Below are 13,694 nucleotides of genomic sequence, written 5' to 3' on the forward strand. Positions count from 1 at the left end.
TAAAACTAGAAAAGTTTAAACTCTAATGACTTCAAGTAATAGCTTTCTGAAAAAAGCTGACTAGTTAACATTAAAATACAGAAACTATTCCTAAGATAGAAAAAATTATTCTCAATACCTATCTACCAACAGGCAAAGCCACAGATCATTACACATGGCATAAAGAATAAATTTGGATAAGGGATAAGGAATAAATGGGAGAAGGAATAAATTCCTCTTTAGAACAAGCACAGTAGTATCTGGCGTCTCCTGCTTACTTTTTCTTTGATTTCTTTTTTCTCTGCCCATCAGGGGCCTGTGCCTTCTTCTCTGGCTCAGCCCGCTTTGCAGCTTCCTCTGCAGCCAGCTCCTCCAGTCGGAGGCGCTCAGCTTCCAGCAGCTTGTTTCTGTACTCTTCCCTGATGTGGAAGATCTTCTGCCGCTCATCATCTAAAGAATCCTATTCCAACACACAACCCCAATTAAGTCAATTACACTGACAAAGGGTTATGGTGCCAGAAAACAAAACAAAACAAGAAACAAAAACGTAACGACTTTATCCCTTCTTTATGCGATAGATTCACATGGGCAGTGATTAAGGAGTGATGAAAATTGGTTGTGTTCTCAAATGTCTATCAATATATAAAACATAAGCTAGCAACAAAACCTTCGTGAGGGGGGGGCCTCCCTGGTGGCCAAGGAGTTATAAGTCTCAGTGCTGTCACCACTACAGCCTGAGTTCGATCCCCCGGCCAGGGAGGTGACCCACATGGCGCAGCAGACCTCTCCTGTCTCCCCCGCTGCTCCCCTCAGCAGTGCATTTGAGTACATCTGCCTGTTCTGTTCCCCACTCTGTCTCTGGTGAATCCTCTCTGCCCCCCATCTCTGGCCTACACCCCAGTTCTTCTAAGCCAAAAAAAAAAATAAAGGTACTTTAGATCTTAACAGAATGGTAAATAAAAGTATTGGAGAAAATCAAAGAGAAAGGTGAAGAGAGAAACAGGTAAAGGTTTTAGGTAAAGCAACTATCTGCTTTAAATGAGTTCTAGTATAACCTATAAAGAACAGGAGGCTCAAAGTCTCTCACCTACTAACTGCTCAACAAATTACTAGTTCCCACATGTATTCTAGCTCTGAAAAATATGTCTGAGCTGTACTTGAAGAACTTTCAAATAATACCACCTCATCCCTGGGTTATTGCTGCCATTGTCGGTTTGTTTTCATTCCCACTACTCCAAAATAACTTTATCAAGGAGACCAGTGACCTATATGTAGTTAAACCCAAGATCATTTCTTTTTTTTTTTTTAAGATTTATTCATTTATTTATTATTTATTTTATTTATTTATACAAGCACTGGGTACAGTCAGAAGCGCGGGAGGGTGAGAGAATTCACCAGAGCCAGAGAGGGGAGCAGAGCAGGCAGAAGGACCGAAGGACACTGCTGAGGGGAGCAGCGGGCGGCAGGAGGGGTCTGCGCGCCATGTGGGACCCTCCTCCGGTGGCTGGGGAGCAGCCGGGGATCGAACCGGCACCGCAGACGCAGCGGGCAGCTTCGCAACCCAGAGCTCAACCGCTGCGCCACCAGGGAGGCCCAACCCAAGATCATTTCTAAGTCCTATTCTTCCTCTCTCCTCCTGATGAACTGATTTCACCTGGCTTCTTGGACACCACACACCTCTTGAACTTGTCATGGATCTCACTAGCTGCTCCCTCTTAGTTGCCTTTGCTGATTTCTCCTTCATCTCTTTGTGTTGAAGTGACAATGTTCAGGGTCACAGGCCCCTTCCCTGTGTGCTGTCATTCAACCCTCTAGTTAAATTACACTCATGTATTTTTGGGTCCCCAATTTTTTTAAAATCTCCAATACTTATCTCTCTGTCCCAAATTTAAGAGCCAATAGAGAGTGCTGAACTTCTACTCAACACCTTCACATGACTATCTGATATATTAAAATGCCCATTTTGATATAAAAGCTATATCTAAAATTGTTCAAAACTGATATCCTCATCTTTGTTCACAGACCATCAGATTTGAGAGTGACTCAAACAATCAGTTGTTTAGGGAAAAAAAAAAAAACTATTTGCTAGCTCCTCTCTTTCTCTTATAATACAACAACTGATCAGGAAATCCTGCTGTCTCAACTTTCAGAGTAACAGTGCCCAGTTGTTGCTCACCACCTCTGCCTCCCACCGGGTGCACCGCCATTACATCTCACACACTCAAGGCAAGGAAGTCCTGTGTAGCTTAGAGATGGGGATACTTTCTGGGAACTGCCTCATTAAGTGATTTTGTTGTTGTGTGAACACTTATCAGCAGAAATTTTGAACACTTTGGGGCTGCGATGAACCAAACAACCTGAGATTAAATCAAGCAGGTAAAGTGATGCCCTCAAGGGAGGCATTCCTTGATGTATGAGGCTATTGCTGGCATAAAACATAGGACATGGACAGCTATGAAGTCAAGAGGTGGCAGGGATTTGGGGACCACTGTAGTTCATGGTGGTCTGTCCTTGATCAAATGTCCTTTTGAAATGCATGATTGTGGCCTCTGCACAGATGTCTCTCTCTTCTTTTACATGTGCTCACTTTTCTGTATCTTTCCCATGCATGTGTGTTGCAGACAAGAGGGAAGAAAAAAATCATTCTATTTGGTGGAAGTTCATCCATGCACATTTACTGAATTTTCCCATTCCCAGTTTGGTACCTTTCAATTAAGTCTGATCTTTCATGCTGCAGAAATGTCTGGATAAAGCCCCTCTGTTCTCTGTTCTGCTGGACGTGTGACGGAAAGTTGAGGTAGAGAGCTGCAGTTCTAACTGCTGAGGAAACAGCTTTAATCTGAATGTTGGAATAACCGTGCATTTCTTCCTCTCACTTCACTTTCACATCCTAATATGGCTGGTATCTCCAACTTCTGAGCTTTTGGGAGACTCAATGAAGCAAATTAGGTGGATCTGAAGTTTTTCTTTTATTTTCGGCTTAGGATTTGACTGTCTCAAGTCTGAGTATGATCTTCATCCAGCTATTTTGCAACTTCACATATTTTGTTGTGTTCTCTGTCATTCTTCACATCTTTGTGGATAGATTTCCAATAATGCATTTTAGAGGGGTTTTAGGAAGTTGGTAAAATTAGCTGTGTATATGCAATTTGCCATCCTTTTTTTTTTTTAAAGATTTATTGGTGCATAAAAGAACTGGGGTGGTGTAAGCCAGGGGTGCAGAGGGGGTGGTGAAAGGATTCACCAGAGAGAGTGGGGAGCAGAACAGACAGATGTACTGAAATGCATTGCTAAGGGGAGCTGTGGGAGAGACAGGAGAGGTCTGCTGCATCATGGGAGCTGCTCCCTGGCCAGCCAGGGATGGAATTTGTGCTGCAGTGGCTGGCAGAGCCTGACAGCGCTCTTTAACCCCTGCACCACCAGGGAGGCCCAATTTGCCACCCTTTTCAAGAAGTTGTGAACCAAATGTTTTTAAGACATTTTAATATGCATATGCCATATTAATATTATAAAGTATTCTATCAACTATGGTCCATATATGCTCTTATAGACTCACCCGCATTTCTCCATACATCCTCAGGATTTCTTCCTTTAACTGAGACCTTTGCTCTTGGTTCCAGTTTCGGATACTAAGGATTCTGGTCCTGTATTGCCGGAACTGATGAATCTCCTCTGCCTTTTCCATTGCCTGCTGCTGGCTGAGTTCCTCTGTTTGCAGCACAGGCTCACTTTCTGTTTTCCTTGAGATGAAAACATCAAAAGAGATCTATACATCACTTGGGAATGCCAGAACGAAACTTAGCACTCAGTTAAAAATCCTATCAACAGTGTGGTGGTCTGAATGAAATCAAATATTAGAGATAGAAAGAATAAAACATTATTTTCAAATGACTATCCTTCATTGAGTTGCTGAAATTTTAGGAAATTATTTTCAAAAGCATCAGTAAATTTAGAAGTGCTATTCGATGAGGTGATTTGTGTTCACAACTGTGATAATATTTTCCATTTTAATTTTTGTAGCTCAATAATCTTGAATATATTTTAGAGCTTTTCAATATACCCAAGTAAAAATCTCTCTCATATCTGTTTAGTTCTTAAGGAAACTGAATCAAATTTAAATAATAGCAGCAGGTTTAGTGGTTATTTTCTATACTTAAACTCACCTTAATCAAACTACAAATTAAATCTTTATGGAAAACATTTAATAACTTTTATGACTGACTTAAAAGTTTTTTGCTAAATCTGAGATGGCAAATCATGTGCTTCTAAAATTTTAGATTCACTGAAATTTATATTAAGCTTTAATTTTCAAATTTTCAATGGTTTAGCAACTTCTCATTGGCAATGTATTCAAAACTCTATAAATGGGGATGTCTACATTAATCATACTTATTAAAACTTACCGTAGGTATTGAGTTATGTCTACGTTCTCTAGCTCTTTCTGAATAAGTTGTGGAGATACTGTGAAAACTGTCGGGGATTGTGAAAAAGGCCCTGTTTAAAAAAAAAAAAAGTCTTAGACATTTAAAACAGAATCAATAATGATTAACTAAATGATGTTATGTCTCATTTTATTTATTTATTTATTTTTTATAAATTTTATTGTTATATTCCCCATACAATTGCAGCCCCCCCATTCTGACCCCAATCCCTCCCCTCCCGCCCCCGCCCCCCTAAAAGTGTCTCTGGTTCATAGTTTTTTGTTGATTTTGATTTTCACTTTCTTATAGTTATTCATTTTCCTGGTCCCTTATTTAAGTTTTCTAGATTCCTGCTATGAGTGAGACCATCCGGTATTTTTCTTTTTCTTTTTGGCTTATTTCGCTGAGCATGATCCCTTCCAGCGCCATCCATGTTGCTGCAAATTGCATGTGTTTATCTTTTTTGAATGCTGAGTAATATTCCATGGTGTATATGTACCACATCTTCTTGATCCAGTCATCTATTTTTGGGCATTTGGGTTGTTTCCAAAGCTTAGCTATTGTAAACAGTGCTGCTATAAACATAGGGGTGCAGGTGTTCTTTGGAACTGATGTTTCTGTGTCCTTTGGGTAAATACCTAGGAGTGGAATTGCTGGATCATATGGAAGCTCTATGTTTAGTAGGTCCAGAAATCTCCACACAGCTCTCCACAGTGGTTGGACCAGTTTGCACTCCCACCAACAGTGCAGAAGAGTTCCTTTTTCTCCACACCCTCGCCAGCATTTGTTGTTGCTAGTTTTTTTAATATGTGCCATTCTCACTGGTGTAAGATGGTATATCATGGTAGTTTTGATTTGCATTTCCCTGATGGCAAGTGATGTTGAACATTTTTTCATATGCCTGTTGGCCATTTGCATTTCCTCTTCAGAGAAGTTTCTTTTTAGCTCTTCTGCCCATTTTTTGACTGGATTATTTTCTTTGTTGTTGTTGAGTCTCATCAGCTCTTTGCAGATTTTTGTGATCAGTCCTTTATCATTAGTGTTGGGTGCAAAAATGTTCTCCCAGTTGGTGGGGTTTCTCTTTGTTTTTGTTATTGTCTCTTTTGCTGTGCAGAAGCTCTTTAATTTGATGTAGTCCCAGCTGTTTATCTTTGCCTTCACTATCACTGCTTTGGGTGATGTGTCTGTAAAGATGTCTTTGATGTGCAGATCACGTAGTGTTTCGCCTATATTTCCTTCTATATATTTTATGGTTTCAGGTCTTATGTCTAGTTCTTTAATCCATTTTGAGTTGACTTTTGTGTATGGTGTGAGGTAGTGGTCGAGCTTCATTCTTTTGCATGTAGCGACCCAGTTTTCCCAGCACCATTTATTGAACAAACTTTCTTTGCTCCAATGCATAGTCTTTGCTCCTTTGGCAAAGATTAGTTGACCATAAATCTGTGGGTTTATTTCTGGATTTTCTATTCGATTCCATTGGTCTGTATGTCTGTTCTTGTTCCAATACCATGCAGTTTTGATGATTATGGCTTTGTAGTATAGTTTGAAGTCTGGGAGTCTGATGCCTCCATTCCCTTCTTTTTTTTTCAGGAGAGCTTTGGCTATTCGGGGTTTTTTGTGATTCCATATGAATTTCATCAATAATTGTTCTATTTCTTTGAAGAATGACATTGAAATTTTGATTGGAATAGCATTGAATCTGTATATTGCTTTTGGAAGGATGGCCATTTTAATAATGTTTATTCTTCCAATCCACGAGCAGGGGATGTCTCTCCATTTCTTTGTGTCTTCTTCTATTTCTTTTAACAGTGTTTTATAGTTTTCTTTGTATAGGTCCTTTACCTCTTTTGTTAGATTTATTCCCAAATATTTGATTTTTTTTGTTTCAATAACAAAAGGGATGGTTTTTTTGATTTCTTCTTCTTCAGATTTATTGTTTGTGTATAGGAAGGCTACTGACTTTTGCATGTTGATTTTGTATCCTGCCACTTTACTGAACTGATTGATGAGTTGAATTAGCTTTTCTGTGGAGTTTTTGGGGTTCTCTATGTATAATATCATATCGTCTGCAAATAGTGATAGTTTGACTTCTTCTTTTCCTATTTGGATTCCTTGGATGTCTTTCTCTTGTCTTATTGCCCTGGCTAGGACTTCCAGTGTTATATTGAAAAGCAGTGGTGAGAGTGGACATCCTTGTCTTGTTCCAGATCTTAATGGAATTGCTTTCAGCTTTTCACCATTGAGAATGATACTGGCTGTTGGCTTGTCATAGATGGCCTTTATGATGTTGAGGTATGTTCCTTGTATCCCAAGAATTTCAAGGGCTTTTATCATGAATGGGTGTTGCACTTTGTCGAAAGCTTTCTCAGCATCTATTGATATTATCATATGGTTTTTATATTTCTTTTTGTTGATGTGTTGGATAACGTTGATTGATTTTCGGATGTTAAACCATCCTTGTGCCCCTGGAATGAATCCTACTTGGTCGTGGTGAATTATCTTATGGATACATTGTTGGATTCTGATGGCTAAAATTTTATTGAGGATTTTTGCATCAGTGTTCATTAGGGAGATTGGCCTGTAGTTTTCCTTTTTTGTGTTGTCCTTGTTCGGTTTTGGTATTAGTGTAATGTTGGCTTCATAGAACGTGTTTGGTATTGTCCCTTCCTTCTCAATTTTTTGGAAGAGTTTGTGAAGGATAGGCACTAATTCGTCTCTGAATGTTTGGTAGAATTCATTTGTAAATCCATCAGGTCCTGGGCTTTTGTTTTTGGGGAGGTTTTTGATTACCATTTCAATTTCGCTAATTGTAATTGGTCTGTTTAGGTGTTCTATTTCTTCTTTATCTAGCTTTGGGTGATTGTAGAGTTGTAGGAATTTGTCCATCTCCTCTAGATTGTTAAACTTGTTTCCATATAACTGTTCATAGTAGTTACTGATTATTCTTTTGATTTCTGCTGTGTCCGTTGTGATTTCTCCTCTTTCATTGATGATCCTGTTTATTTGTGCTTTCTCCCTTTTTTCCTTTGTGAGCCTGACTAGGGGTTTGTCTATTTTATTGATTTTTTCAAAGAACCAGCTCTTGGTTTCATTGATCTTTTGGGTTGTTTTTTTAGTTTCAATTTCATTTATTTCTGCTTTGGTTTTTATTATTTCTTTTCTTCTACTGGTTTTGGGGTGTTTTTGTTGTTCTTTTTCTAGATCTTTGAGCTTCGAGATTAGGTTGTTTCTTTGAGTTCTTTCTTGTTTCTTGATGTGAGCTTCTATTGCTATATATTTTCCTCTTATTACTGCTTTTGCTGCATCCCATACATTTAGGATATTGGTGTCCTCCTTGTCGTTCAATTCAAAAAATTTTTTAATTTCTTCTTTGATCTCCTCATTAGTCCAGTGGTCTTCCAGTAGTGTGGTTTTTAATCTCCATGAGGTAGGAAAGTTCCTTGCCTTCTTTTTATGGTTTATTTCTAGTTTGATGCCTTCATGGTCAGAAAAGATGGTTGATATGATTTCAATCTTGGTGTATCTGTTGATGTTTGTCTTGTGCCCCAGTATGTGATCGATCCTGGAGAATGATCCGTGTGCACTTGAGAAAAATGTGTACTCCGTTTTTTTGGGGTTTAGTGTTCTATAGATGTCTGTTAAGCCCAATTGCTCTAGGTCCTTATTTAGAGCTTTGGTTTCTTTACTTATTTTTTGTCTTGTTGATCTATCCATTGTTGATAGTGGTGTGTTGAAGTCTCCCACTACGTATGTGTTTTCTCTGATGTCTGTTTTCAGAGAGGACAACAGTTGTCTGATATATTTTGGTGCTCCTTCATTTGGTGAGTATATGTTAATGAGTGTTATTTCTTCTTGAAGTATTGTCCCCTTGATCATAATGTAGTGACCATTGGGGTCTCTTTTTATCTTTTTGAGTTTGAAATCTGTTTTATCTGATATAAGTATAGCTGTTCCTGCTTTCTTTTTTGGTCCATTTGCTTGTAGGATTGTTTTCCATCCTTTAACTTTGAGCCTATTTTTATCTTTTGTAGCTAAATGTGTTTCCTGGAGACAGCAAAAGGTTGGGTTTTGTTTCTTAATCCAGGCTGCAACTCTTGTGTCTTTTTATTGAAGAGTTTAGTCCATTTACATTTAGAGTTAATATTGATATGTTAACATCTGTATTTGCCATTGTGTTTGTCTTTCCTTTGATTTTATTTATTTATTCTTTTAATAACTTTTTTTTTTTTTGGCCTTCTTTCATTGTTATTCGTCCCTCTGAGGTTCTGGCTTTAGGACTCCTTGTAGTATTTTTTGGAGTGGGGGTTTAGTTGCAATGAAATTCCGGAGTTTCTGTTTGTCTGGGAAGGTCCATATTCTTTCTTCAAAGAGGAAGGAGAGCTTTGCGGGATAGAGTATTCTTGGTTGGCATCTGTTTTCTTGGAGTCTGTTGACTATATCCCTCCACTCTCTCCTTGCCCGTAGTGTTTCTTCGGAGAAGTCTGATGTCAGCCTGATTGGCTTTCCTTTGAATGTTATCTGTTTCTTCCCTCTTGCCAGCTTCATTATTTTTTCCTTGTCCTGGATTCTTGGGAGCTTTACTATTATGTGTCTTGCTGTATTTTTTCTTTCGTCGTGGAAGTTTGGTGTTCTTCTTGCTTCTTGTATATCAATTTTCAGCTCCTTCTTCACATTTGGGAAGTTCTCTTCAATTATCTCTTTGAATATTTTCTCTGTTCCTACTTCTCTCTCCTCTCCTTCTGGTATTCCTATAACTCTTATATTTCCTTTCCTCATGGAGTCAGATAGTTCCCGAAGTCTTTCTTCATTCTTTTTCCTTCGTACTTCTCTTTCCTTTTCTGTTTTGGTTCTTTTTATTTCTGTGTCTTCAAGAGCACTTATTCGTTCTTCCATTTCATCAATTCTGCTTTCATTGCTTTTCCCAGAATTCTTTAGTTCTTCCACTAATTCTTTGATCTCCTGCATTTCTTTTACTTCCCTCTTTAGGGACTCAATTTCATTCTTCTGATCGTTGATTATTTTTCCCTTATCATTGTTTTCCTTTATGACTTCTGTCAGTTTTTTAATCACGGCAATTTTAAATTCTCTTTCTGGAAGGCTCAGAAGTTCTTCCAAGTTACTGTCGTTGCAATCTGGGGGCTGGTTTTCTTTTTGTGGTGTGCTTTTTCTCTGGAGAGTTGCTAGGTTGCGTGTGGTTCTTCTCCTCCCTACTGTCTGTTTTCTAATTTGCCGTATGCGTTGGGACACTGTGTTGTTGGGACTGGCCGGCATCTTGGGTGGGCTTCTCTGTTCCCCTCTGGTTCTTCCAGGAGTCATCTGTCAGTTTCAAGCAGCCTTTACTGGAGAAAGGTCCCTGTCCTAAAATGTCGATGTGGGGACACACTCCCCTGTGCGCCTGGTCTGCCCCGGCGGTGGGTTCCTGCTCCCCCTCTGGGCTTGGACTGCAGGCCAGAGGGGGTCTGGCGTGGGCGGACTTCCCCCGCTCACCTCTGGCTCCTGAGGAAGCCTTCTGCAGGTAGTCTTTACTGAAGAAATGTCCCTGTTCTAAAATGGTGATGTGGGACACACTCCCTGCGCGTCCGGTGTCAGGCACACTCTTCTGGGTGCCTGGTCTGCCCTGGCTGTGGGTGCTCGCTCTCCCTGTGGGCTCAGACTACTTGTTCGGAAGGGTCCGGGTGTGGGCTAAGTCCCCAGCTGGCCACTAGCTCCTTCAGGAGCCTGTGCTGGCTACAAGTCACTAGGTGGCGCCAAAGATCTCTCCTAGAGCCCTTGGGGAGCTGATTTTCCACCCCGTGGGACAGGGAGCAAAGCAGGGATGGTAGGGTACACCTCAACGGCTTTGGGGTGCTGTGTCTACCTTGTGCCCCACCGTCGTGGGGAACCCACGCCCCTAATTTCGTGCCCCGGGTCTCAGTTCCAAAGCCCTCAGTTCCAGGACGCGGGCTGTAGCCCAGTTCAGTGGCGCGGGAATGGCGCCTTTTGCACCCCTCCCGTGCCTGGGCGCCTGGTTCCTGCTTACTCAGGGAGGGACCTTCACCTCAGTGAGGACCTCCGCGCGTTTCCACGCAAGCCTAGGTCATCTCCCAAGCCTAGGTCGCAGGCGCGGGGACCTGGGCAGCCGCGATCCTGGTCTGCACTTGCTTTTCAAGCGCGCTGAGCGCGCCGCTATCCACGCAAACTTACCGGCAGCCCGGGCTGTGTGCGCATCTCCCGGGGTCTTTGTTCTTCTCTAATGGCGCCCGGAGCCGTTCGCTCACCGCTGCGGCGAATCCTGCAGGGTTCGCCTCAGCTCCCGTTCAAGGGGTGTGGTGGCTGCAATAGTTCCTTTCCATTCACAGTCCCGCTTGCTGCGTCCGTTTTTCTTGTTGGCCGTTTTGGTTTGTTGTTTTCCTCCTCTCTGCCGGTCGGAGAGTGCCGCCTCTGTGGGCGGGGGAGGGGAGCAGGGTTCTGCACTTCCCTCCCTTCTAGTCCTCTTTTATGGCCACTTTCTTCTTCGGGTAGTTTGCTGGAGTCACCCGTTTATCTTCCGTGTCCCGGTTCTCACTGGGACCTGCCGCTTTTCCCCCCTATTAACTTTTTTTAATGGGAGATCTTACTCGCAGCGTCTCCCAGCCGCCATGTTGCTCCGCCCCTCTCTCTGTTATGTCTCATTTTAATTGAAAATAGTATTTTCTGTTAACAAAATCATTGATTGGACTTGGCTTACTTAATATGGTTTTAATGTGGTTGCCGGGGTAGAATATAAATGTGTTTTAAGACACAGAGTCATTCCTTCAAGAAATATTTAACCCAATGAAGTAAAAAATATGTAAGTAAACACTGCAAAGCAAATCAGTAAGAGCTTTGACTCCATAGATCCATAGTAAACCTGGTAAGAAGAGACTTGAGACATAGACTGAGTCAAAAACATTAGCTATTTAACCTGTTTAGATCATTTCATCTTTTTCAATTATTGAAGTATAATTTACATACCATAATATTCACCCCTTTAACAGATATTTTAAGATTTTAGTAAATTTACAGAGTGGTGCAACCAACACAAAAATCTAATTTCAAAACATTTCCATCATCTTTTTTGTTCTTTCAAAGCCATTCTTCATTCCCAAGACAAGTTCCAGGCACACAATAATCTATTTTGTATCTCTAAAGTTTTGTCTTACCTGCATGTTTCACAGGAGTAAGGTACTTTGGTAAAATTATGTTTGACTTTTAAAGAAACTTTCAAATCATAATGCTTTAAGTACCATTATCTTCACAATATATTCTGAAGTCACAAAGGAAAAATTCTCCCATTTGGTTCTTTTTCTTTTAAATAATTGGTTTATAAAACATTATATAAATTTCAGGTGTACAGTATTACAATTTAACATGCCATCTAATGAATCTACCAAATGTCTAGTTTCCATCTACACCCAAGAATTGATCCCTTTTACCAAATACGCCCATCCCCCAATCTCTTTCCCTCTGATGACCAACATTTGCTCCCATTATCCATGATTTTGTTTTTTGTGTGTTCATTTGTTTATATTTTTATAAGATTCAGGTGTACAGTTGGCAATTCAACATCTGTATGTATTACATTATGATCACCACTGAAAGTGTGCTTCCCATTCATCACCAAACTATTCATTCTATCCATTTTACCCACTGCTACCCTCCCACCAAGTGCCTCTCTCTGGTAATGTTATTATGTTGTCAGAATCTAAGGGTTTGATTTTTTTTTCCACTTGTCTCCTTGCTTGTTTGCTTTCTTTCTTTATCTTCCACATGAGTGAAGTCATATGATGTATGTCTTTCTCCATTTGACTTATTTGACTTTAGCATATTCCGTGTAAGATCCTTCCATGTTGTCATAAATGCCAGGATTTCTTTTTTTTTTTTTAATAGGAGTAGCATTCCAGTGTGTGTGTGTGTGTGTGTGTGTGTGTTTGTGTGTGTGTGTGTGGTGGATGGAAACTAGACTTTCGGTGGAGCCATCACATAGCAGGCTGAGTTGTAATGCTGTACACCTGAAACATACAATGTGCGTGTCTGCCCATCAGTGGGCATTTAGGTTGTCTCTATTTCTTGGCTCTGTGAATAAAACTGCAATGAACATAACTTTTAGTTTTATTTAAATGGATGATCTGGGAGTTTTTTTAAAAAACCTCCTTCACTTGCTCAAATCCCTGCTCCTACTCCTTTCAGAATCTTTGAAGTGGGTGGGATAAAGGAATGAAAGGGTCTGAATTATTAAAAAATATTTCTTGAGCGCATACTTGTATTCCTTTTTTTTTTTTTGGATTTATTTATTTATTTATACAAGAACCGGGGTATAGGCCAGATGCACGGGAGGGTGAGAGGATCCACCAGAGACAGAGTGGGGAATAGAACAGGCAGACTGCGAAATACACTGCTGAGGGGAGCAGTGGGCAAGACAGGAGAGGTCTGCCATGCCATGTGGGACCCTCTCTGGCTGGCCAGGATCAAACTGGCACTGCAGAGGCTGCGGACAGCTTCACAGTGCAGCGCTCAACTGCCTGTACCACCAGGGGAGGCCCACATACTTGTATTTCACCAGAATCCTTTACTATTCTAAATGTGTCTCTGCTTCTAACTCAAATTGAGGAAATGTGAGATCTTTTAACAGTTTCTCAACACCAAACTATATTATTTTACATCATTTATAAATATATAGTATGTTGGAAATAAATGAAGTATGGGAAATTAGCTTACATACCTTCAATCAAGTTAGCTAATATATTTGTGTATTGTTTAAATAATGCAAGGAACAGTAATGTCATACTTATATCATTTGACCTAATACCTTGCATTTTCAAAATGCTTTACATCATTTTCTAAAAATTTCGAGCTCAAAAAAGAATGTAGGCTACAACTTTGATGTTGCTGTGGAGAAGAATAGAGCTATCTAGACCTAATCTGTGACGAGCAAGCTATCTGAAAATTATTTAACTTATGAACATTACTTTGTATATGACTATGATTTGGGGTATTATTCAGGTATACATCTTATATTAATTTACTTTTAAAAATTATTATGCTAAGGCATTATCTTATTAAAGGACATCAATAAATTCTCATAAATTCCCACTGAATGAATTACCTTTTCTTTAAGTGATGGGAGACTTCTAAAATTTGACAGCATTAAAGTTGTAGAATAAAGCAATTTCACTCTTAAGTATCTATCCATAGAACACAGAAACACTAATTCAAAAGGAAAGTGAATGCCCATGTTCATTACACCATAACCATTTACATTCATCAAGCTGTTGAAACAACCTCAGAAGGTTCAGA

At 40.0% G+C, this 13,694-nt stretch overlaps 1 protein-coding gene across 1 annotated transcript in view; it reads right to left on the bottom strand.

Annotated features, from left to right (window-relative positions):
- Positions 1–253: 253 nt before the first annotated feature.
- The window catches only part of ADGB (androglobin), a gene marked incomplete at both ends in the record, with an annotated part of 108,958 nt that continues 95,517 nt past the window's right edge, over positions 254–13,694 (bottom strand). Inside the window, 3 exons of the mRNA XM_084257862.1 lie at positions 254–439; positions 3,536–3,719; positions 4,383–4,473. Of these exons, the coding sequence (XP_084113988.1) occupies positions 254–439; positions 3,536–3,719; positions 4,383–4,473 (461 nt within the window). The remainder of the gene's footprint in view (positions 440–3,535; positions 3,720–4,382; positions 4,474–13,694) is intronic.

Source organism: Talpa europaea (assembly GCF_964194135.1).
Source record: "Talpa europaea genome assembly, chromosome: 2".
Lineage (NCBI taxonomy): Eukaryota > Metazoa > Chordata > Mammalia > Eulipotyphla > Talpidae > Talpa > Talpa europaea.